The 24,666-nt window shown below is 41.1% G+C and overlaps 1 protein-coding gene across 2 annotated transcripts in view; it reads right to left on the reverse strand.

The window, feature by feature from the left end:
• The window catches only part of MED13L (mediator complex subunit 13L), a 204,213-nt gene that overhangs the window by 18,058 nt on the left and 161,489 nt on the right, over positions 1–24,666 (reverse strand). For both annotated transcript variants that reach the window (XM_064466708.1, XM_064466709.1), the window contains 13 exons: positions 23,818–24,040; positions 23,098–23,203; positions 22,587–22,711; positions 21,175–21,274; positions 17,383–17,603; positions 13,972–14,177; positions 10,589–11,535; positions 9,752–9,931; positions 7,955–8,178; positions 7,171–7,363; positions 4,748–5,192; positions 3,060–3,279; positions 1–189 (listed from right to left, as the gene is read on the reverse strand). In XM_064466708.1, the coding sequence (XP_064322778.1) occupies positions 1–189; positions 3,060–3,279; positions 4,748–5,192; positions 7,171–7,363; positions 7,955–8,178; positions 9,752–9,931; positions 10,589–11,535; positions 13,972–14,177; positions 17,383–17,603; positions 21,175–21,274; positions 22,587–22,711; positions 23,098–23,203; positions 23,818–24,040 (3,379 nt within the window). The remainder of the gene's footprint in view (positions 190–3,059; positions 3,280–4,747; positions 5,193–7,170; positions 7,364–7,954; positions 8,179–9,751; positions 9,932–10,588; positions 11,536–13,971; positions 14,178–17,382; positions 17,604–21,174; positions 21,275–22,586; positions 22,712–23,097; positions 23,204–23,817; positions 24,041–24,666) is intronic.

Consider the following 24,666-nt stretch of genomic DNA (forward strand, 5'->3'; position numbering starts at 1 on the left):
CTCAGGATTTTTGAGGGTCATCTCAATGCTGGCAGCTGGCCCAAAGCCTGTGAGAGACTTGATGTGGATCTGTGTGGGCAATGGCCTCCTGCACTGGCAGTACACTGAAAACGCCAGAGACTTCAAGTGCTGAATGTAGAAAACCTGTTCATCCTTCATTGTCTGCAGCATGTACTGGCAAGGCACAATCTATATAATTCATATAAACAATAAACCATGAGCAAAAGTCTTCAAGAGCTGTGCTCATTAATATCAACCCAGATTCACACATTCATTAGTCGTTTAACAACCGTGACGCCTTGTATGTGGTATTCAAATATTTGCATTGCAGTATCCGTAGCTCCCCATCAGGGCTGCCGCCCTGTCGCGTGAATGGCTGCAGCGTTCAGCGGCAGCTACGTTCCCTGACACGAAGGCGCTGTCTCCATTCTAACGATATATTTAAGGTTGCAAAATCTCCCAGAAAGCTAAAACTCCTACTGTCCACTACAACGGGAGAGTCTTCTTATACGATAATAACAATAACTGAGTTATGATACTGCTCTAAAGCTGACTAACACAGCTTACTAGAAACTAAACAAATTCTGGTTTCTGTGATACAAACATCGCTGAGTTGAGAAACCAAAAAAATCACCCAACCAAAAACAACAAACCACATCTTTTTTCCCAGCCAAGTCTTATTTTTCTGAAGTCCACTTTTCATTCATACGGCAATTTGGGAAGGGCACATAATTAATTACATGTATAACATTTCCCATAGTATACCACAACCAGTAACTACTAGTGGCTTTTAAAAGCAGTACCCTAAAGCCTGGGGGTAGTTCTAACTTTAATTTTTTTAATACTCAGTGTGAAACCAAACACCAATATTCACACACCTTTAATTTTTTAAAAAGTGTTTTCCTGATCAACACCTTCCTTTGCAGGTAGCCTTTACTATATAATGTCGGTATTCTGAACTTTGCGCTGAGGCGGGTCTGGTCCGTAGTTTGTGGTTAGAATCAGCATTTGTTTGCTCTTCGTGTGGGAATCAGCACCACGGGGTCGTTCTTAAAGACGACCATAGAGAGCAGAATTAAGTTTCTATTATAATGATGTGTGTGGTTGTTTCTCCTTTTCAATTTAGCAGACAGCAGAACCTCAGCAACCTTATGCTGCTGTTCGGTTTTATTTGTTCCAGAAAGTAATGCGAAGGAAGACACTTAAATTTACATGTGTGACCAGCAAGAAACAGAACCACAGTAAGATTTGCCTATGAGGTTTGAGTTTGGTGGTTAAGACCCAGCTGCACAGCAAGAACATGAAGGAGAAATGACACGACATTCCTCAGTAGTAAAGAAAATATAACAAAAATAATCTTTTCAGTTCAAATACTTTTTAAAATCATAATTAAATCCCTGTAAACTCTTTTTTTTTTTTATGTCGTGTTGAGAAATACAATGCCCTACTCATGGCTGTGGACACATTTGCTTTTGAGCAGCGAGATCTTTGGAGCAGAAATGTCAATACAAAATATTTATGTTGTATCTGACACTACGAGACCCAAGCAGATTCTTCTGACAAATATTTTCAGCAGTAATAAAACTTCAGTATCACAAAGCTTTTACTACTCTACGGTTCTTGCCTGAGCCATCGTTACTTTGGTAGCATATTCTACTTACTAAATGCGACCGTGTGTTTTTAAAAGACAACTTCTGTATCCAAGAATTTCAGGAGCTGGGCTTTTCCATTCTACATAAGAATTGTAATAAATCTGTAAACATTTGGGTTTGATTTATTTTGAAGTAACTGTATATTTGTGTAGACTATGGTACAGCTGTGAGAATATTGTGCTGGTAACTATATCCTGTTACCCTTTACTTATTGAAAACTGTTAAATATTTTTACTGAAACTGGCAAAATGCCACATATTTTGGGAAACAAATGGTAAGTGCCCAGAAAATAAACAGTACTTAGAAAGAGTTGCTACGCCCATTTGTTGTCTTATACAGACTGAGATACAATTTCAATCTACAGTTTCGCGTGTTCCCGTATTTCAGACGTATATCAGTGATATCGGTGGCTATTTTCTCTTTAGTATCTTCAGGTCTGAATCAATTAAATTGCCTGCAGCCTACCAGAATATGAAGTCGTGAATCTGATTTTCAGTTCATCCCCAAGCCTGAAACGTTTCGGTGACAGTTTCCCCCGTCATTGCAGGGAACGATGTGGTCAGGATTACCAAAAGTGACAAATGTTTTCTGTGCCCACTTTGAGACGCTAGAGTAACTTGTAATTCTTTTTTTTAATCATTTAAATTAAAGTCCTTTCAAGCCAAGTTGAGCATACATGAATAAGGTATACAGAAATCATTCACATGCTGCTTCTTGCATGTGTTGCACACGTACATGCATAGCCAGGAACGTCTGGCCTCCCATTCTCCCCCCATTTATTTAGACTGAGCCACTGTGAAAGAGGAGGCATGGCAAGATGCAGGCAGTCTGGGCAACAGGCCAAGCTCTGCTTCTGACTACACCAATTCGATTCTTAAGTAATTCCATAGTAAGTAACTATTATTATACACCAAGTTACATACTAAATTATTTTGAAGAAGCAGATAATAACAACACAATAGTGAAATTATGGATTAAATGCCTGGTTTCACATACTTCTTTTGGATTAAATGGTATAAATCAAGAGAATATAAAAAGAAAACAACTCAACATGCAAAGCCATCAAAGGAGCAACTGGACATTTTTTGGCAATGGCAACCCAAGCTGCAAGTTAAATAATTGAAAACTCTCTGCAGGAAGCATCGAGCAGATACGATTGCTAGAACCATGCAACAGATTTGATGCAAGAATACCGTGGCTGCCTTAAATGAATACCCTCATCAAAAAAAAAAAGCAAGTATTTTTTAATATATAGCCTTGTACTGTCAACAAAATTATTTGTTAACGTCACCTAAATTTTATGTATTATCTTCCATTTTGTATCTTTTAGCATAGCACATGTATTGCAAGTATGCTGTGATAGAATGGTCCTCCAGTGTGAAGATATATAGAGGAAGGTAGAATTACCTGGAGAATGAAAGAATTCCTCATATTCTCAGGCAAGTTATCCAACATTTCTGTGTAGCATCTCATCAAACTTAACAGCCAAAAGTTGGTTGAGGCAGATTCTTCATCTGCAGTGTAGGTAAAAGGATCCACCATGTAGATGACAACCGCTGGAGGATAGGCATTGCTGTCCGCAGACTCTGGTTCAGTGGGAATCCCTATTCTCTCCCTCTCTGTAACACTACAGACACACACGTCGTTAGATTCACAGGCAAGTCAAAATCATTAATCACTGGTTTTCTGTAAAGGTGTGCAAGGCTGGAGCAGAGGAGGAGAAAGGGGCATACCGAGCGACTCTCATGTTCAGAGGCAAAACTGAAAAACATGACAACAGTGACAGAGAGACGACTTCTACTCACAGCAGTTCTTAATCCAAAATACCTGTTATTAATTATGCATTACGGATACTTACCATAAAGTCTAACATCACCTCATTTAATGCAATCAGAATAGATTACGTCTGAAGAATATGGAAAAGTTGACTAATATTAGCTCTGTGAGTTTTCTTTTTATGTTTGTGCATGCCTGGTTTGTGGTGCTGTTGAGGGTTTTCTTTTGGGAGAGGTAGGAGGGAAGCGGGATTGAAGGAACTGAGAACTGAGGAAAAGCGCTGAAGAAATATCCGCGGAGACTGAAGTCCTCTGTGCAGTTACAGAGAAGGTTCCATTGGTAATGGAGGGAGCAACTGAACATTTTTTACGTGGTAAAACACTCCTCCATGCCTCAGCCATGAACGGGAGGCTCAACATCTGTAAGTGATAAAAGCAGCTCAGACTTACTTGGTCAGAAACCATGCTGCAGCTGATAAAATGGTATTTTGCATAGATCCAGCGAACAGATGTCTTAAGGATAACCCGAAGTACAACAGGATGTGGGCTTTTCACTTAAGATACAGGAACTCCATAACATATATCATGACTGTTAGTAATATGCATTATTATGGGAGTAATGAAAAACATGTTCACTCAAGAATTTACTTACATAAGATGTTAAAAAACCTTTTCCTAATTTTTATGTTTGATGGATGACTATTTATAAAGAAGTCTTTAAAAAAAATTGTGCTGCTAAAATTTATTTTGAAGTAACAGCAACATAATCCTGTTTCCTGACCTCACAGTATCCCTGCTTGCAAAACTGTACTTGCATTGCAAGAAAATTAGGAAAAAATACTTGCATTGCGTTTTGTATCATTATGCATTACAGGTGTGATCGAGCTGCCCACGGCCAGAGGCATTCAGTGCCACATGAGATATCCTGCAGTAGCTGACACATGTGAGACCGAGCTAGCAGACACGGCTCGGAGCCTGCGAGACACCCCGTGGGCTTTTTGTACCGCAAATGCAGGCCAGGTGGGGTACCTCAAACGCCACTACAACACCCGCAGTCGCGCAGCTGAGTCAAGCTTTGCTTCTTGCAATGAAAAAGGGGAGGTTTGGTTTTTTCCAAGTCCCCTTTACCAGTAACTGTTACAAACAAATAAAAACGGGCCCCGCTCCACTTGCAGCTGGTCAGCAGCACTACACACGCCAGAGGGTCCTCTCCTTTCAAGGATCTACATAAGGCTTAAGGGTTATGAGTTGTATGAAAACAGGAGAACAGTGGATTTAATTAGAAGTACTTTGCATTATCTGAGCACTTGAATAACCTACCCTTCCTGTCCTTCTTGTTGCTGCTGTGGTACGTTTTGGCCCGGTTCTGTGTCTCCTCCAGGACCTGTGCTTCCTTGCGAGCGGTCTGCTGTGCTTCCCCCAGTGCTGGTGTTTTGCCCTGAACCAATGTTCCCACTAAACCCTGGAGTAGAGGTAGTGGTCATCTGGTTGACGCTGGGTGTCGCAGAAGATGCTGACAGCTGTGGCACAGAGGATCCAGAGGATGAACTACTTCCTGCCGGAAGGCTTGTGGTCCCACCGCTGGGCGTGGAGTTAAAAGAATTGCCTGTTGGTGGTGCCCCAGCAGCTGAAAGACATGTTGAGTTTGAGGGTACAGGTCCAGCGTTCCCAGGTGCTGTCTGTGTCTGGCTTGCTGGCGCTGGGGTTTGGTACTTAGGTGGCAGCAATAGGCTGCTGTCAAGCTGCAGAGTGGCTAAGTAAGGTGCTGAAAGAGCATATAAAGAGGAAAGGAGATTAATGACAGTCTGTCAGATCAAAGCGAACTGCGTCAACCATAAAGCCACAGAGTATCTTCTGTGCTTTTAGAATATTCTAAGAGTATACAGATGCTAAGTGAATATAATCTCCATTATAAATATTTACTTTGGAATCAATTCTTCAGGGTTTCACTTCTAACTGATATGAATCAAATGTCTTTAAAAACAGGACTGACTTTGTGGAGCCTTGTGAATCGAAGTTGCTACTGACACGTCACTATCTCTGGCTAGATTGTGTTGCGATAACAGCTTTATATAGCGTTCAGGTCTGCAATCTACTACAGGTTACCTTTGTCGAACTGAAAATCTAGAAGTCCTTTTAACCTGAGCTACAACGATGGCAAACTTTAATATAGTTATTTCATCTCTTCCGATACCGAGGAGCAACCAGTGTGATTATTTTTAAGTAATAAATGTATAAAAAATAAGTAAATGAATATTTATTTACTCTCAGAGGTGGTAAATTGCCAGCAGGCGACGTTTCCAACACTGCCCCTGCCAGATGCCTCAGGTGTGAGCTGAACAGCCCAGTTCCTCAACTGGCTGTGCACATGCTACATATTTCTGCATGTAAGCCTGGGGTATTTATGTTAAGTAGTGTAATAATTCCTCCCTCCCAGTTCCGTGGTAAATTAAAACTAAAGGCAGACCGCATGAGGCAACATGAGGGTCATTTCAGACAGATGAGTCGTAGCCTGTTCTGCCAAACCTTCCTCAAAGGATGGGGCGAGTATTCAGCAGTCTGTAGAACTGCCCAGCTGATGTGTTCGCTTAAACTTCTTTCCAAAACCAGATCACCAGTCCTCAAAGCAAGCAGACTTAAGAAGTGTCACACCTTCTCCAGAGCAAAGGGAGTAAGCACTTTTCAAGAAACCACTTTAAAGTTCCTGGCTCTTTTGAAACAAAAAAATTAGTTTGCACATTTCAGGTCAAGCATGAAACATTTACGTGGCTGGTGTTCTGTGATCACTGCCTGTCTTGCTGACCGGCACTGCCTCAGCAAATGTATTTCCAGTGACGTGTTGGATGGGTCTGTGTCTTGTACTAAGATCCCATTTCGCAGTCATATACCCAACACGTTCTGTTGCCTCTGGATCCACTCTGGAATGGAACCACCATGTCCCTCCCCAGATGAAATCTGGGAGCAATGTGAGATAAGTCCAGGGACTCATCCAGGCTCAGCCAGGACCAGTCTTCCGACAGTAGCCCAAACTTTATACCCTTTCATGTTCTTACATTCTACACTCCTTCATGAGACAAGCACACCTGACATTACGTTATAAAGGAACAAATACGGCAGGTTGCCATAACAAAACAACACGCCCAAAAACCTGATCTTTTAAAATGTGTCACTGTTTCAGGATGGAAATAAGCCTACGTGAGGTCCAGAGGAGACGATGCTTCAGGGAAATGTGGATCCAAGTATCCACACCCAGCAGATCGAGGCCCCAGCCATCAAGGATACTGTTCCTTTCTCTTTTTCACCTCTGTCAGCTCATTCTTCCTTTGCAGAGTTTTAGTGAACTCCCCTCTCACATAAATATTATGCCTGAAGGCATCATCTATGCCATTCTGTCACACTGGTGTGATGACACGTATCAGTAGCATCTAAACCAGATCAATTTATGCAGTCAGTCTTGTGCAGAACATCTCTCAGACATACAAAGCGCCTTTTCTAAAGAGGTAAGAACTGGCTTTTGAATCTCTGACACGGTCACCAGACTGATAAACAACAACACTTTCTAAAGTAGGCCAATTTAACATGGAAAGATGAAGAAATTAAGACAAAGCCTCATAATACCTTTTTTATTCTTAAACAGTCATAATCCATACCTTAAGAAAAAGCCCTGTTTCCACCTACTGCAAATAATCTCTAAAATACCTACAGAAAATGAAACAGCCTTGCTAGAACCGTGGTGGACTTACCTAGGTGATGCCGGCAAACTTGCGCATAAAGTTTGAGTCTGGAATGATTGTCGCACTCCTCAGTGCCCCAAGGCTGGTTAAACCATTCGCTCACGAGCTCGTCTGTTAGCTTTTGTGCCACAGTCTTTCCCACCCGCATAATCCCATCGCGTAACACTTTGCAGATTGGTTTGTGCTGGCCAAGTCTACACATCTGGTGAGGAAAGGAAAAATGCTTGTAACTAGGTGCCAAGCACCTGAGCAAGTTATGCAGACCGGTTTGTAGCATAAAGCCTTTGTTACCAGCGCACATCTGGTGGCTTCTTAATAACTATAAAAATGAAAGGCTACGTTTATCTGTTAACTTGAACTGCACTTACAGCCAAACTGAGGTTACAGAGTCATCTTACATATTCAATAGTACACTACGCGCATGCTAAAAAAAGGAAGTGGTTTTATCTCCAGCCTAGCAGTTACACGAAAGCATCAGTTCTTCTCATCTATATTCCTTGCTCTTTAGTTTGGTTGGGCCTTCATGCATTAGGTTGCAACTGTGTTATATTCTCTGTAAAATAAGAGAATGTGTACTGGAAAGAGCAGATGGCAACAAACACCCTGAAAATCCCAGTATAACTCCATTAGATAGCATTCTTGGACTCTGAAAGTGCAGAAAGTCCTCAAAATGAAAGATATCCTTATTCAAATAACTGTAGCTTTAAAAACCCTGGATTTCTCCCAGTGAACATGCAGTAGAGCAGAAGTGACACTTAAGAAGAAATAATTCAGTGTGGTTCCTCTTTCCAACCTCGTATACAGCACTCAAGTCCCTGAAGAAAGTTTTGGCTCCATCGAGCAAGGCCTCATTTTCTGGACACACCACGATATAGGCGACGTCCCGATGGCCCCCGTATGGGTCTAGCAACAGCCTCTCCCAGAACGGCAAGGAGAACGGAGAGATTGTCAGGAAGTCCTTGTCATAACCCACTAGTAAAGTCGGGATCGGAAGAGGCTCAGGGGATTCCTCAGAGCCTTCAAAGAGAAAAAGAGAAAGAAAAAATGTTAAAGTAACTGCTTTAGCTGCAGTGGGTTCTCTGATGTACCAGGAAGCGGGTTCTTGCACAGGAAAATTGGCAATAGTGAATCCCTCGCCATGCTGAGCTTCCTATAAGTTTGACCGTACTGTGGAAACACATACCGAGGCTGCAACATGCCTGAGAAACCCATGTTCTCCCACAGGCTTTTTTCTTGGAAAAAAATATTCACCATTTAAACTTGACTAGAAAGTTGCAATAAAAATTCTTTCAGAGTACTGTAAATCCATGCATTGCCCTTCCTGAGGCTTAATCTCACGGTTTTACTTTGGCATAACCACAGCCACATCTCACGAGCTCCTATTCGACCAACAGTAATAACGTGAATACATAAAACCCCGGTTTACAGTTCTTCATCTGCCTCCACCTGGTTGTGCAAAACCACTATGTAAAAGGGTTAGGCAAACTTATTCCCAGGTATGTAGTACTAGGCAAAGTTAGTGTAATCCTGAAAAGCTGCCTCCTGCTCCTCTCCGTAGGAAGCGCTCCAGAGCACTTGCCGTCGCAGCTGAGGATCACCCCCAGGCTAACCTGGTATCTCCAGACACTGTGCTCACTGGAAGAAATACTGTTGAAAGTTTCAAGCAAAAATATACCCAGGAGTTTCTGCAGAATATAATCCAACTTTATTAAAAAGTCAACATTCAGTAAAAATTACTGAATCTGTATCAAAGGCTCTGCTACTTACTGTATGGTAATTTTTGTTTTATTCTCTGGTAACAACTGGCAAATCCTAACTCTTAAAGTTACAAACGCTGGCAAAATTATTAGATTAGAGGTACTCCTCGGGAAGCAGAATAGCTTTAGGCAGGAACTGTAGTTACCACAAGTTGGCCTAGCCACGGAGGAAAGCAGCAATATATTACATACCAACAGAGAGGAAATAAAGCAAAGCACAATGGAACTGTAGAAAAAAAAAAACAACTAAGCAAGACTGTATCAGTTAATCCTGAAATAAATTGCAGGCAAGAAATACGTGTTTAAAGGTCAGTCATTATTTTGCAAATACGCACATACAAAATCTATTTTCTAATCTGTATTTTCCAGAAGTGTCACTTATAGCCAGGGGATACTTAAACTGAAACTTCTTATTAAGACTATGGGAAACCTTAGAACAAGCAAACCTCTTAGTGGAGAAAGCATACCTGCTCTTTCTGTATTTGTATAGCTCAGAAAACCCCTCTTCCCCGGTATGATTCGGTACAACTCTAACAGCTTCCTCTCCATGTTATTTATACACCAGCTAGTTTCAGTACCAGCCAAAACAGAGATTCAGATCGGGAGTCTGATCCTCACCCAGCATTTCTGCACTCTCAATATTCATCAGTCTGGAAGGGTAAAACCTCCACGACAGTATTAAAGCCTTTAAGGCATTTGAGGCGGGGGGTGGGGGGCGTGTGTGGAGCTCCCTAAAGAGCCCACTTGTTCTAATGTATTTCCAGAAGAAAGCGCACGTTTCCAGAAAACTAGGCTTTAATTTTAGCCGTTGGCATATAACACGGTATCTGTACCATAGGTTCCCCGTCCTGCCATCTTATGGAATTGCTGCCAGGTGAGTGGTCCCTGCACATGCTGGATGTTCTCCCAGGTCCTTCCCGTTCGCTTCTTCTGGATAGCATCCTGGAGAAAGGGCTGTAGCGACAGCAGCATGCGCACCACGTCCTGGGAGGAGAGCATGCTGATATCCAATACTGCGAACGACAAAGGAGCAATCATTTTCAGTGAGGAACAGGAAGAATTATTTTGAGACGGCAGTATTTTTGGCTTTATTGTTCCTTCGCATTGCTCTTCACAATGCCCGTTTGTACAACTCTAATTAGCTTAACAGCCTTTAATGTGGGAATTTATGAAAACGTTACTGAAATAAAGCTGTCATCACAGCCCTTTTCACATCCCTTTCAATGTTACTGTTGTCCAGCTCGGGTCATAAGAAGTCAGAGCATCCTCAGCACATAAACAGGTAATATTTGATTATAAAATAACATTATTTTTTTTTTCCTTGGTGACACTTTCATACAGAGCAATTCTTTTCCGCTGACACCCTTCTCTAAAAAAAGGGCGCCATAATTCTGCCCTCCCCTCAATAGTCAAATTCGTTTTGCATCTCTGCTTCAGATTTGGGAACTTCCACAGACTCTCACACAATTTAGACCACAAAGTCTAAGGACGACCGTCTTATTGGTATTTTATATGTAATTTATAAAGCTTTCAGAAATCTACTTTATTTCTAGAGTATTTTTACGCCTATCATTTCCCACAAAGATTAAGTGGCTCATGACCGGCAAGTTCCAAACAAATTTACAGAGGTCACAAATAATTCAAAGGAAAAAACCTGCTCTGGCCCGTACCATTGCTGTGAGGCCAAGAATGTACAGTGGCACTTCTTACTAGGGCTTCATCCACTTTTCCACCAGTGGGGTTGTCCACATACTGCCTGCCTTGCTCGAGGGCATTGAAGCACTCTATCCAGGAGTCGTTACTGTCTGCCTGCAGCCTGTCGTAACTCCAGTTCATACACGGGAGTGTCTGACGATTGTTGGAGGACATATAATCCAAGCAGCTCAGAGATGTGAAAGGCTGTGTGTGCTGATTCTGGAGGAGGAGGAGGAGGCTCATTGGAGGTTCCTGGGTCCTTCTAGCTCCCTCTCCCAGCTGAGAGATCAAGTTGCTTTGACATATCATCAGTCGTCTTTCTGCAGCTTGGCCAATGTCCGAGGTCTTGCCAAAAATATCCAGCTCATCCTCAATGAAGAGCCCGGAGTTGTAACCTAATTTGCGGTTCATAATAGCGCTGAAGCCACAGGTGCAACGGTACTGATCCTCGTTAGACGAATCTGGGATGTATAATCCAACATCTGCACCTTTAATATTCATATTACAGGCGCATATACAGCAACTATCAAAGTTACGGTCTTTGAAGATGTTCAACACAGAGTCTGAAAGAATTAGGGTGACGTACAGGCTGTGGGCTTCTGGGATTGGCTGGACAGTGGCCGGCTCCACAGAATTAAGCGGTCGGGTTGTAGAAGGGGTAGAAGCAGGTGAACCTTGATCTGTGCTGTCATATTTTACAGATCCTTGGCCGCTCGCAGTACCCCCACCTCTAGGAGTCCTTGGGGTCCTGGGAGTGCGTGGGGTGGGGACAGAGAAGCGGGGAGTCGCTGGTGACGGCAGAACTCCTGCTCCGCTGTTGCTGGCCGGAGCGGTACTATTTAGCGTCACTGGTGTATTCATCTGAGGAGTGTTCATCTGAAGATAGTCTTGGTCGGCCAAACTCCCAACGCTAGGCACATTGCTACAAGAAATATATGAACAAACCGAGTCAAATGCCATCACAAACTGGTTGGTTGTAAAGACTGATTTTGTCAAAACTTATTTTTAAATACAAGGAGATGGTGAAAACTGAAAGGATTCATTGTAACGGCAGTAAAGGAAGAACACCTTCAAACGTCTGCTCATCGCCTTTTACTCATGTCTCTCAACTAAAACTGCGATTCTCATCATGAACACCATCGTTCCTTATCAGTAGAATAAGGAGGTATCACCACAGGCACGGAGCCCTCAAAGATTATTCCCATGGCCTAGAGCTCAAATGCTCTTGAGAAGAAGCTCTAGATGAATTATCAAGATTTTAGGAGATTTGTAACTCTTTTAGGGAAAAGAGAAAGATTTGTAGTTGTTGTTTTAAACACAATTATCTGTGTCAAAAACAATTCCACACGTTAGTGGAAATGAAGAAAATACTTCAGAGGCATAGAAATCTTACTTTATTTTAGAAATTACCACTGTAAATAGCTGTCAGAAGGCACGCATGGGGCACTTGTACACGCTATTGCCTCACGGTGCATGCCGGCGGTAACAGGGTTTGAGATACTCTAAATGCAAATACTCACCTAGGATGACACAGTCCATGGCACAACATGACACACTGCATTACAGACTCTTAGTCCAGTAAAGCTAAGAATCATATTTTTGAGTCATCTCCTGTCATGACTGGTTTTTATTGCTCTGTTTTTGTCATTTTCTGCCAAATTTAAGTGACCAAAGAACAGTTTGTACTCTCCTGTGAGATCTATCTTCTCTCTGGAATTACTCATTTTATCAAGAAACAGGTAATACAGGGCCAAAAGAGTAAGACTTCACTTAAGTTTTTCCTTTCCAAGCTGCTAAGAAGTTGCTCACTTTTCTTGAAACATATTCTTTACACATTAGGGCAAGGAAAAAGTGTAGGAATTCAATGAGTCTCTTGAAAAAAACCTTTATCCCCTCCTTCATCATGTTTGTTCTTACTGTGTATTTTGTGTGTTATTTAAAAAGAGTACTATTTTAATGCTCAGATATCATTAGTGACTTGAAAAGGAAAACAATGAAGACCTTATTCCTCAGAATAATTTTATTACCTTGAACTGATGTATGTCCACCTCAAACCGAGAAAGGAAAAAAAAAAAAAAAAAAGAACAAAGGTTTGAAGGAGTTCTGAATCCGAAGCACACTGAAAGCCTCAGACTAATAAGAAAAGGTGACCTAGAAACCTTGATTGGCAATCACCACTCTGTTGGAAGCCTGCAGTAATAATCTTCACTCTAATTGGATTATATTGAAAATGAAAGGGTTTTTTTCCCCAACAAATACCTGAAATTAATAACCAGCTCAGGCCTGGTGAATCGGTTACTATTATGAAAAAAAGCTGAGAATTAAATTGCTCCCTAGGCACTATCAAGGGTTTACAATTTCTTTTTCGCAATTCTTTTGAGAACACTGAAGGATCCTTTGGAGCTGGAAAAGGACTGATTTAAAGGATTTAGAGACTGATTTAAAGATACAGGCGGCTACTTCTAGAAATTAATGCAATGCAGCAGGAGACCTGTGTACTATTATTATACCTTTTAAGAGGTTTTATGAATTTAACGGTGCAAATTCTTGATAGCTTTCATGATCTCCAGCAATGAATTCCTTCCATAAACATCGCTAATTTCTGCAAACTGAGTAAGGAATACAAGGTTTTAGATTTGATAGCCGTCTTTGCTTACAGGTCACAGCGCTCTCATAGCCAGGAGAGACACGGCGCCCTTTCTGTCAGTATTGGAAAGCGGAGGATAGCATGCAGCCCTCAGCGCCTCTCTGATTAGCAGCTCCCTAGGTGACCCGTTCAGGTGAAATCGCAAGAACTCAAAGAGCTGACACAAGAACGGGGCAAAGGGAGCTGTCACAGGCCCACTCGAAATTCTAAGAGCCCTCCGAAGGCAAACTGGTATCACCAGGACCAGGTATCATCAGGCTGAAGCTCAAACTGAATACACGAGTCTGAAGAAGGGGCACCTCACTGCAGACTAGAGAGCAGGACACTGAAATGGGAGGGCAGAGATGTGAGAGCTTAAGTGCATCGATTTTATTCCTTAACGCTTCTGCTTTATGTTGAATTACGGCATTTTCCTGTGTCAGAAATTGTAATTAGTTCAAGTACCATGTTCCTGTTCTTTTAAAAGCGCTAAGACTGTCGCGGACACTAACGACACCGATTCCCAAAAGCTGTTTTTAATTCAAATGTTCCTACTATCAGAACTTTTTTTTTCTGAGACAATGGCAAATTGAAAAGGTGTAGAACACCCTGGCAGGATGTTTTATGGTTCTGGTGCGTAGCAGAAGCACTGTTAATATATGTAAAATTTCAATTAATGAGCCATTTTAGGTATGCGCATGACAAACTAACTTCCTACAAGACCGTACTTACTTGTAGCCATCTCTAATGAAAGTGGCTGCAGGTGGCAAAGGAAGTTGTTCAATTTTAGGAGGAACAGCCCAAGAAGGCCTGAAAATGCAGGCATCTGGTATCTTCAGAGGTAGGAGGCACTGACTTGGCAGTATCTTCAGCGGAGCAAATACAGAGGAGCCCACAAAAGGTTGAAATGATGGAACTTTGTGCACGTACGAAAAATCCTGTAACACCGAAGTGACATTGTTTACAACAATAAGGTAAGGCTGCTCTTTATATTTAGATATTTATTAGTCATTAAAACCTATTGTACTGTTTGAACCCTCTACAACTGCATTTTTTCCAAAATTAAGTAAATTTACTCATTCCACAAAACATTCAAGAGCAGTTCCTTCAAGGAAACTCAGCTGAGGCTCCTTGTTACACGGAGACGGAATACGACTTCCACGTCGTCACATTTCACAATTAGATTAGACTCATTTAAGACAGGCTATGTCTGAAGAGTAGTGTACTATGAAATTTTCATACCACCTAGCTTTAAGCACCTAATTTAGGCACTTAAAAGAGTGATTTTGCAAGGCTTCTATAGTGACAATGGGGAGAGAGGCTGAGTCACAGTGTGAAGAAACCTTAGGTGCCTTAGCTCAGCCTCTCTGAACAACCCCCTTGTTGGGGATTAATATAATCCATGTAATAACAGTGGACATTTCACATGTCCCAAATATTAAATATGTATTAAATATAAATATAGAAACAATCCACTAAGCATAATAGTAAATATAAATATAAATGAAGTCCAGTCAAACCAGACTTTCATCGACTATTAGCTTTGTTGGCAGAGAATGATGACAAGAACTTCAGCCAGAGTTTCTAGAGTTATTCCAAGTTTCTTTCAGAAGAAAAGAGCTAGTCCTTTTGAGGCACTACTGCAAAGTAAAAATCTTTATTGAAATGGTAACAGTAGTATCTCCCAGAATTTCAGTATTTAAGGTCTTATTAGATCTTTGCGTTTTTTCCCTTGCGGCTCGGAAAGCATTGAGAGATGAGAAATGTGTGGATTACTATCTTCAGCTGCTGAATACTCAGCGCAAGAAACCTACTTACATGTTCTCAAAATGAGTAGCAATGGGTTTAGGTGCCTGTTTCCCCCACTGGTGTATATGAGCAGGTGTGACACACTTAAAAGCAAGTAAACTGTGCTGTTGGAAATGTTATCAGGCAGAATTAAAATATGTATTTTAGCACTCCTAAAATGGTTGTGAGGGAGACTGAAATATCTTCAGTATCAATGATGCCCTAAAACCTGTGCACACTCAAAAACTTTCAGCTCAACAAATTCCAATACAGATTTTCTTTCCAGGCCCAAATTATCCTACTCTTAGGCAAATACTTTACTGCACAAACAGAAGAAAGAAACCCAGCATGGTCCACTTGTAAGGAGGAGCCTTACAAACCTTATAAAAAACTTACTTTGAACTTCTGTGATGGTATAAAAACCAGAAGACCCACAAACTACGCAAGGCAAACGGACACTGCACTTCAGCAAAGCCTCTGGGTAGACGCCTTCCCTCATCACGCCTTCAAGTTACAAAGTTAGGGCAGAAGGAAGAAGAGATCTCGCAATAACACAGCAGACTCGCTACATATGCCTCGCTTCCCAGGTGGCTACCTGGCCTGACGAGGGGCCCACTGACAACTAAATCCTTACACTTCTGCAAAGTCTCTCTTTCTCAACAGAATTGTTTGTAAAAAGCTCTCTACCGGCTCAGCCTCTTCCCAAGCGTCAGCTTCATTTGCAGCCCTGTGCGCTGGTAACTCCTGGGTCTGACTGGATGCACTTTGCCATAATATGGAGACATAACCCCTGAACGCAACAAGCTGTCTTACATCTCGCAGGGACAGACAGGGACTTCCTCCTGTCCCAGGGACAAATCTGAACGCTCTCATGGAGGTAGTCACCCCGCGGCGTGCCTGTGCTTTACTTTCAGTCTGCCTAAGGAATACTATTACTGCCATGCAGGAAAATTTACTAATTCATAGCTGACTAAATCATTTATACTAAGATAATTTTACACACCAGTATTCTCATAGTGATATATAGCCACTTCTTGTCCATGCAACTGCAAGTGCTGTATCTTTCCGTGTATAGCTCTCTCAGCAATGCAGATGGTTAAAAACAAGCCTTCAGTTAATTCCAACATTCACAGGAGCACAAAACGAGAGGGAAGGAGGTGGTGTTGGGAGAGGAATGGCTGCTGAAATAGAAGGAACAGGCTGTGGCAGATTAGGGGCAGGGTGGGCCTCAAGGAGAAGAATTGGGCTATAAAATCAAGGGTGGGGACCATCAGGAAGACAGAGTTGTAGTGCATCTCTCCCTTTTGATTACCTGCGTACAGATGAGCTGGCTGCAGAACAAGGTGATGCGTATTTCTACAGGGAAATGTGCATTTTTAAGTTTTAAAAAAACCCCTCAGGCTATATGCATGGGCATATGATAACGATAACTTCTGACAAAAGTGACAAAAATTGGCCCAAAAAGTTAAGTAATGCAGAATACACACAAGCAGGCAGAATGATTTTATCCTACCTCTTAACCTATACTAAAGATGGAACAATGAAATACAAATCAATGTACACTAGGTGCTTATGTTAAGTCCTTTTATGTGATGCTATGGAAAAATGGAGACATCTTGATGTGTAAATCAGGGCGGTGAGTACTAGTACCCAGCAGCAGAGTCCCCATTTAAAAATAGTTCTTTACTCAGATACACTATAGGACTCAATATAGGAGTAACTATGTGACATTACCTGACCTGTGTTATACAGAAAGTCAGATAAGAATGGTCCCATCTGGCCTTAAAACTTGTGAAGTAACATCAGCTGAAGAAGAAACAGAGCAAGTTCAACCCCTGGGCTTTCTCAGAGATTTTCAACCCTAACCAAAAAAGGCAACATTTCAGAGAGAAAAAGGCAGCCTTTCTACATGCATGACTTTATCCTAGCTGCATCCCCCGAGACTGGCAGCAAGGAGTGGCTATACATAAAAGGTGCTACAGAAAAGTTATCTGAAGAAATAAATCATTTAACAGCTACTCAGTCACAAGTATGATGTTTTTTCATATACGTACATTCTTTGTTAGGCATAGGGCTCATTTCATGTACAATATTGTTTGTTTCCTGAGAACACCCATTACAAACACAAAATTACCAGAAGAAAAATACCTATTGTTAAAATCAGGGAAACAATTAAAAAGCTCTTTTACTAGAGAATAATTTTTTTTTTCCCACTAAAGACTTTATATGGATCCAGTTCACACTCGTTAGTCTGCTACGCACGCTACAAGTCATAAAAAAATCAAAACATATATATAAAAAAATCAGAACATACATAGATGAGACTATAAAAATACCACATATTCGGCATGTTACCTTAATTTCTTCAGGTTTAGGGCTACCTAATCCATCTTCCACTTCCATTTTAAACTCAGCAAGCTGTGTTGGCATCATGTTGACCATAGGGCTTTCCATCATTCCCAAGGTAGTCACCGTCTCCGAACTTACTCCATCTTTATAGCTCATTACCGGGGAGAAGGCAGGGTGTTGTTCTAAAGAAGGTGGTGTTGGGAACATCCTTTGGAGATCTGCCACAGCTAAATATGACGAAATAACGCACTGTTAATCATTAAAATACAAATTCTCAAGGAAATCCAATAAAACAGAAGAGACTGACTCAATACCACCTCTTATTTCAACAGCTAAAACCTAGCAAAGATTCTACAGATTTACTGGGCTTCTGACACCAGTATAAACCTGGACAAAAAGTTAACTCTAGGGATAAATACCCAAAACTTCCTAGGGACACTTTGGACACTTAGTGTTCAGCAGAAACAACAATCTGGTAGGTACACAAATTCTATGTACAATTTTAACAGCAACAACAAAATATTTAATAATAGAAGCGATTAATTGACATTAATGCAAAGTTCACCCCGGCAACTGTTACTAAGGAGATACAGAGCAGTTTCTTCCCTTTTTCAGAGCTGATACCGAGCCCCAGACAGGCGGCTTTTGGAATCAGCACGCACGTAGCTGCGTTCTTCCACTGACGTAGGGTCACTGTAGCTCATTCGGTCCCCAGCGCCATAGCACCTGGCGATCAGACAGGCTGCTGTGGCTGGCCCAGGCACAGGCAATTTGGCTTAAGAACCAGAGTGCCCCGCATCCAGAAGTGGCAAGTGCCAGCGGAAGCCGTCGAATTGTGATTTGACATCACAAGATATTAAGCCAGGAAAACGCCTGAATTACTTCTCAGTAAACGAACATAATGTAAGCATCCACCATATATTTTTCTTCTTTAAGCAAAACAAACAAAAAACCCCAACAGAAATGCTTTATAAAGTGTAATGCAATCAAACAAAAATCAGAATAGGCTGGTATTTCTCTCCCCAGCTACGTTCTTTTTCCTTCCAGCTACCAACTTCCATATTTATTTTGCTTAAAATTCAGGATATATGCTATCTTCTCCTGACTTAAATTAGGACAGATATTCTCTGGCCATAACCACCACTCTGGTGAATTCACTGTTAAAACACTCAAATTAGAGAGGGGCGAATTCCCACAGGTGTCTCTTCGTAAACACTGTTTCTGACAGACTAATTGCCCGATTCCACGTCCATTCCTACACACACATCCAGCCCATGTTGGTAGGATGCAAGGACAGGCCTGTATTCGATAACTTTTGCAGCCTAAAGATTATGGAAAATTCATAAATACAGATGGATTTCTGACTGGTAAACACGGCATTGTGGAAATCCAAACTGGTGAAATATAGTACTACTCTCAAAAACTAATTGAAAAAGACAGAACTAAATGATGGAATTAAAATTATATATAGTTTATGAATACATACACTAACAGTACATTTTTGTAGGATGCTGCAACCTCAAGATGTGTCTCTACTCGGCCTTAACAGAGCCAAAACCTGAACTTTGGTCTTTTGTGCAGAGAGGTGAGACAACCAATCTATCTAATGTCTAGTTCGTTCTTTAGACAAAGTAAACCAACTCAAATGCTCCCCAGAACCGAGCTCTGTTGGTAGTAACAGTCAGAGCCGAGCTCAGTCTTTCATGACCTGGAGTAGTTCAGTAAATAATGGGTTGTGAATTATTCCCACTCAGTTCTTCCCCCATCCCCAGCCTTTGAATTTAAAAGACCTTAGTCTTGTCCTGATATAGGATAAATTAATGTTGAAAACAGGTTCAAGCTAATGGAAAAAACAATTTTCCACCCAGTGCTAGTATGAAATGTCAACTTCAGGATGCAGCTGGATTAGCTACTGCCTCTGTTTTTGAAAAAAGAGAAGCGTGGTTTAGAAATTGAAGAAAGGGGGACAGGAAGGAAGGTTAAAATGAAATGTGGTCAGTAGGACTTTATTATGATGTACAAGGCATTTCAGTCCCCTGTAGATACTGTTATGCCTCGACAGCTGGTGTCACAGGAACAGCTACAAAACAGGAGTGGGGTGCACCTATTTAACTTATTTCACACAGCTCTATAGTATGTCATTTTCTCACACTCAAGCTCACTCCAGTTGGCAAAATTCTGCACTGCAGATTCATAAAAAAGTTTAATTACAAAAAATCCCCCAACCCTACAGCAACAGGCTAACTATCATTATTCATTTTCATGTGTGTCATGCTTGAAAAAGCTTTGCATATTTTAAAAAGCTATGGATCAACTAAACCTGTCAAAATCCAATCTCTTTATACTTCAGACTTCTAGATTTGAGTAAATCAGCACAGCTTTTATGGGTCCATAAAACTCTGACTCATCTCCTTCAGACTGTTTTTTTTCTTCTCCTCAACTTGTTCTCATTACCAGCTAAAGTTAATGAGAAGGCATTAAAGAACAATTTGCAGAGAGATTTGATTTCTACTTATAGAAGCCACAAAAATCAAACCTTCTTCCTCCTCACCACTAAGTAATTTGTAATTCATAATTTGACTGGTTAGTACTATACCAAAAATTCTCACCTCCTTCTTCCCTGGACATACATATATATGTTTCTCTTACATCTCAAGAGAAACGCCACCTATGTAAATAGAATCACAGAATCGTTCAGGATGGAAAAGACCTTTAAGATCATCGAGTCCAGCCATTAACCTAACACTGCCGAGGCCACCACTACACCACGCCCCTACGCACCACATCTACGTGTCTTTTAAGTACCCCCAGGGATGGAGACTCAACCTGGGCAGCCTGTCCCAATGCCTGACAACCCTTTGGGTGAACAAATTTTTCCTAATATCCAACCTAAACCTCCCCCGATGCAGCTCGAGGCCATTTCCTCTCATCTTATCGCTTGTTACTTGGCAGAAGAGAGTGATACCCACCTCACTACAACCTCCTTTCAGGTACAAGAATTGCAAGAAAGCCCATGTATCTCACAGAGTTAAATTCATCATTCCCAACAGGCGTCAGCACAGGCCTTACAAAACAGCCCTATTGTTTTAATCGGCGTTTCATATGTTTTCAGAATACTAAATTTAATTTCTAAGTTTCCTGCGCTCCTATAGCCTTCCCTGTGCCCGTGTAGTACCTGCACAAGCACCACTTCTACCATAACCATTTGTAAAAGGTCTGCAATGTGTCTTTCAGATAGAACCTAGTTCTTTGATTTTAATCATGCACTTCCACATCTAGATTAAACCGTGAAGGTGATTTTAGTCTGACTTGTCGAATACCGAATGCAATTTTCTTCCAAGATCGGTTGCGCCATAATGGCCAGTTGGTAAGTCACGGCTTTAAATTCTTTGAATTCTTTCAAAAAAGAATGATTTACATCTAAAGAGGGATATAGTAATGGTGTAAGTGACTAATTGAGATTAAATACTGACTTGAGAATAGAGGGGATAGCTTCTAAATGAAGACTGGTAACAAATCCCTCCCATTCTTCCAATCTAAGACAACACCGCCAAAAGAAGAGCATCTCAAATCTCAGTACGCACATTAAAAATGTATGTCCGTATTACCATCCACTGTTTTCATTAAAACCTGCTTATCCTCGTTTAATATTGGCACCTGGTAATTACAGAACACAATAAGCACGCTACCGCTTAGTTCTGGAAAAGTGACATTATAAGCCTCCTACAGAAAGCCAGGACGGTAGCTGTGAGGGGATTTTAGCTGTCAACAAAGGGGTAATCAGTTGTTGCTACTTACTTGGTGGGTAAGGTACTGCTGTTCTAGCATCCTTCCCTACAGGGCGTTCCTCAGACCCTACTGCAGGCATTTTTGATGACCGAAGAGCCGGTGATACAGCCTAAAAGCAGAATAATCACATACTGTATTAAAAAATATACAAAATATTAGAATTCATAAGCTATTAAAAATTCCAAAAGCTCTCTGAATGAGATCTCAGAAGAAAGAAAACAGTGAACTTTTCTACTCTCCCATCTGCTCCTGCCCAAGGAGTCTGGATTTCTCTTTCCCCTCTTTCAACACTAAAACAAAAGAGTCTCCGAAATATTTGCCTGTCTATATACCCCCCATATAGATGCATACATAGAAGCGCATGTGGCTACATACACACAAATTATACTGAAAATGTTACCACCAACACTGATCTGTAACGTGACTACTGCACGTGCTTCCACATTTGGACCACTGTAAGGTAACAACGGGACCGCGACGCTGAGGGCAAGCGCGCCGGGAACCACCTGCCACGGGGCGCGGCTCAACACGGGAAGGACACGCGGCCTGTCCAGGCCAACCTCACAGAAAAAGGTCATTTTTTCATTTTGATAGATCAGTCCTGGAGTAGATTTGCTATTAATGCGACATCTTAAGTGCAGTTTGGGTGGAACGACAGAACAGGGAGAAGCGGTAAATAAAGTGGTGCACAGACATTAGACTTTTAAACGCTATTAGCTACTATGAGCCAGTTTAGGATCACCTTCTGTGTCATTATGGCTGTATTAGATTTAAGCTTAAAAATAGTAATTATTCAAATCTTTGTCTTTCCATGTGTCTTGATTTTTTTTCCTGGTAATGGATGTAAATCTGCTTTTCCTTTTGTATTTCCTAATATTCAGCACTGAAATAAACTGCTTGTAGCAGTAGAAAGAAACATGCTTCAGAGCAATTCTGAAATTCAGGCAACTTCTTAGATAAGGTAAAAGAACAAATCACCAGATTCTCTTCCATAACCTCAAACACACGCAAAATACTGACAAAACCTAAGGACACCAAACCAGCTGCAATGTACTTATAAAGCACCTGGAAGTATTCTTATAGCCTGTCTATGCGATGACCGCGTCAGCAAGTTAGTTGTATCCAGGTTCCCCTCATGACTGAAAAACTGTCAGACAACACAAGCTTTGATGTCACCTAAGCCATCACCAACATTCCTGAATTAGGCACAGTGGTGATTTCTCTCTTTGATGGATCTCCTGAAAGGACACCTCTCTCTGCTAGCAGTTCTTCCTAGGTAAAACCCAAGCCGGCCTACCTGGAAACTCTCTCCTATCTATTAGGGATAGTCGCTACCCACTAGGATTCCATCTTCCTCCTCCTCCTCCTTTTTTCTGGCCAAGGTTTAAGTCTACAGAACGCTCAATCCTACAGAGACTTACACCAAGCTCATCTTCATCTGAATTATCAAAGATATTATCGAGATCATGAAGTGATGGAGCCAGGTCTGTCACCTGTGTGAGGCTACCAGAGCCTACTCGGCCTGCAGCATTGTCTTGCCGGGTATCTGTCAAAAAGAAAGGGGAAAACACATTGAAAAATAGGAGCAAATTGCCTTTTTAAAATTTTACTTCTCACTCTAAATAGGGGACAAGCAAGAGTCACTGAGGCCCCTTTTCTATGATATAGGCTTGCAGTCAAGTTTTAAGCAAGCACCAAAGGTCAAGAGGGAAAGAATGAAGGTAGGTGCTGCTCAACTTTAATACTCTACAACAACAAAAAAATTATGGTATTATAAAAAGGACAAGCAGAACCGAGCTTTTCCATCTCAGGAGCTGCCTATAGCTCTCATGTTACGGTAAAACGTTCAGTACGTGATTTTTCCTTTCAGATTTTATCGCATAGCTTTGAGTATTTTTGCTTTGAAGAGGGAATTAAGGAGCTTTTACCCACCAGTCTTAGGAGCAGAACTGAAAATAGACATGGCATCTTTTCCATCAGGAACCGGTGTAGAATGACCCGTTGTGGGGATTTCCTTGGTACCAATTCCATCTTCTGGCTGTACAAAAAAATACAAGAGTTTTTTTTTGGATATTAATTTAAGCTATGTAAGGACAACTGTTTTCCCATGTCAAGCCAAACTCAGGGCTCTGGATTAAATGCTTTCAGAAGGAAAAAAAAAATTAAGAACGGAAAAGAACACGGTTGCTGTTTATCTACGTGTTGGGAAAAGCTTGAAGTAACACTGTGTGTGATTTACAAAGGCTTCCATATACACCAGTTAACTTTGCTAGCCAGTGCAATTTCTCCAGAAAACACATCTTCTAGAACTTTAAGCGTGGTAGCTCAAAGTGTTTTATTTCTTAGCTTGAATCAGGACCGTGCTGCTGGCCAAGCTGAATATATACATAAACAGGAAGTATTCCCTGCAACAGCAGTGTTTTCCTACAGAAACAGGCCCAGAGGGATGCCAGCAAATACCAGTTCAAAAATAGCATAGTGAAATGAAGACTTTTCCTGTGAGCCGGTGCAGGAAAGAAACACTAAATCTCTCTGATTTTGACCTGTGGAACAGGCTTGGGTCTTCCTGAGAGCTGTAGAGCAAATACTGTGCTACAGGACCGTAAGTCCAATAAGAACAATAATTATAAAGACTCTGGATTTACACATTACCTTGATCTTTTTCAAAGGATCTTTTTCAGCCCCAAGTTTGCACTTTTTATTGCCAGTGAAGCTGTACTTTATATCACCATCTTCAAAAGTGTACGGATCACTAGTGTCTCCCAAGCCTTCTCCAGGTTGTTGTATTAGGGGCAAGGAGTCAAGATAGTTCAGTGTCTGCACTGGTTTCTGCTCTTCCAAAATTTTAAACCGTTTATTAGGTTGTGCTAAGAACCTGAAAGTGAAAATAAGCAAGCAAAGCCATCATGAAACAAAACAAACATACGTTTTACAGCAAAGCAAAACAACAGCTCTTAGGAGCTGTAGCTGACACACAAATACAGCCCGTGGCGCTCTCACTCCGTCCTTCTTGACCTAGCAGAAATACGGTTTTTCCTCAAATAAATGATGCATTTGCCTACATTCAGTATTAAACATCTTATTGTATTAAGAAGTACTTTGGGACAATGAAAAAAGAATTAATCTTGTCACTATATGAATCAAACCACTTTGCAGTACACAGAACCCTTTCAGCCTAGCAAACTCCATTGTCATTACCAAAATCAATGTTGTCATAACTCAAAAATGCTTCCTCAGTTAATTTTAGGTTATACGTTTTCATCAACGACTCTCCTCGGTACATTTTTAGTATGCATTGTCAGAATGCAAAAGTAATTTTTGGGCCAGCAAAAAATTAATTCAAATTCTCACGCTAAAATTAAAAAAAAAAACAGACAAACAAACCTAGAAATATCTTTCCATAGAAGAAAATCTATGTTTTTTTTTTTAAAAAAAAAAGAGCTAAAAATTCCTTAAAATTTAGGTAGTTTGTGTTCTTCACTGAGGAAGACACTGCATTTT

This window comes from Phalacrocorax carbo, chromosome 15, assembly GCF_963921805.1.
Source record: "Phalacrocorax carbo chromosome 15, bPhaCar2.1, whole genome shotgun sequence".
Classification (NCBI taxonomy): domain Eukaryota; kingdom Metazoa; phylum Chordata; class Aves; order Suliformes; family Phalacrocoracidae; genus Phalacrocorax; species Phalacrocorax carbo.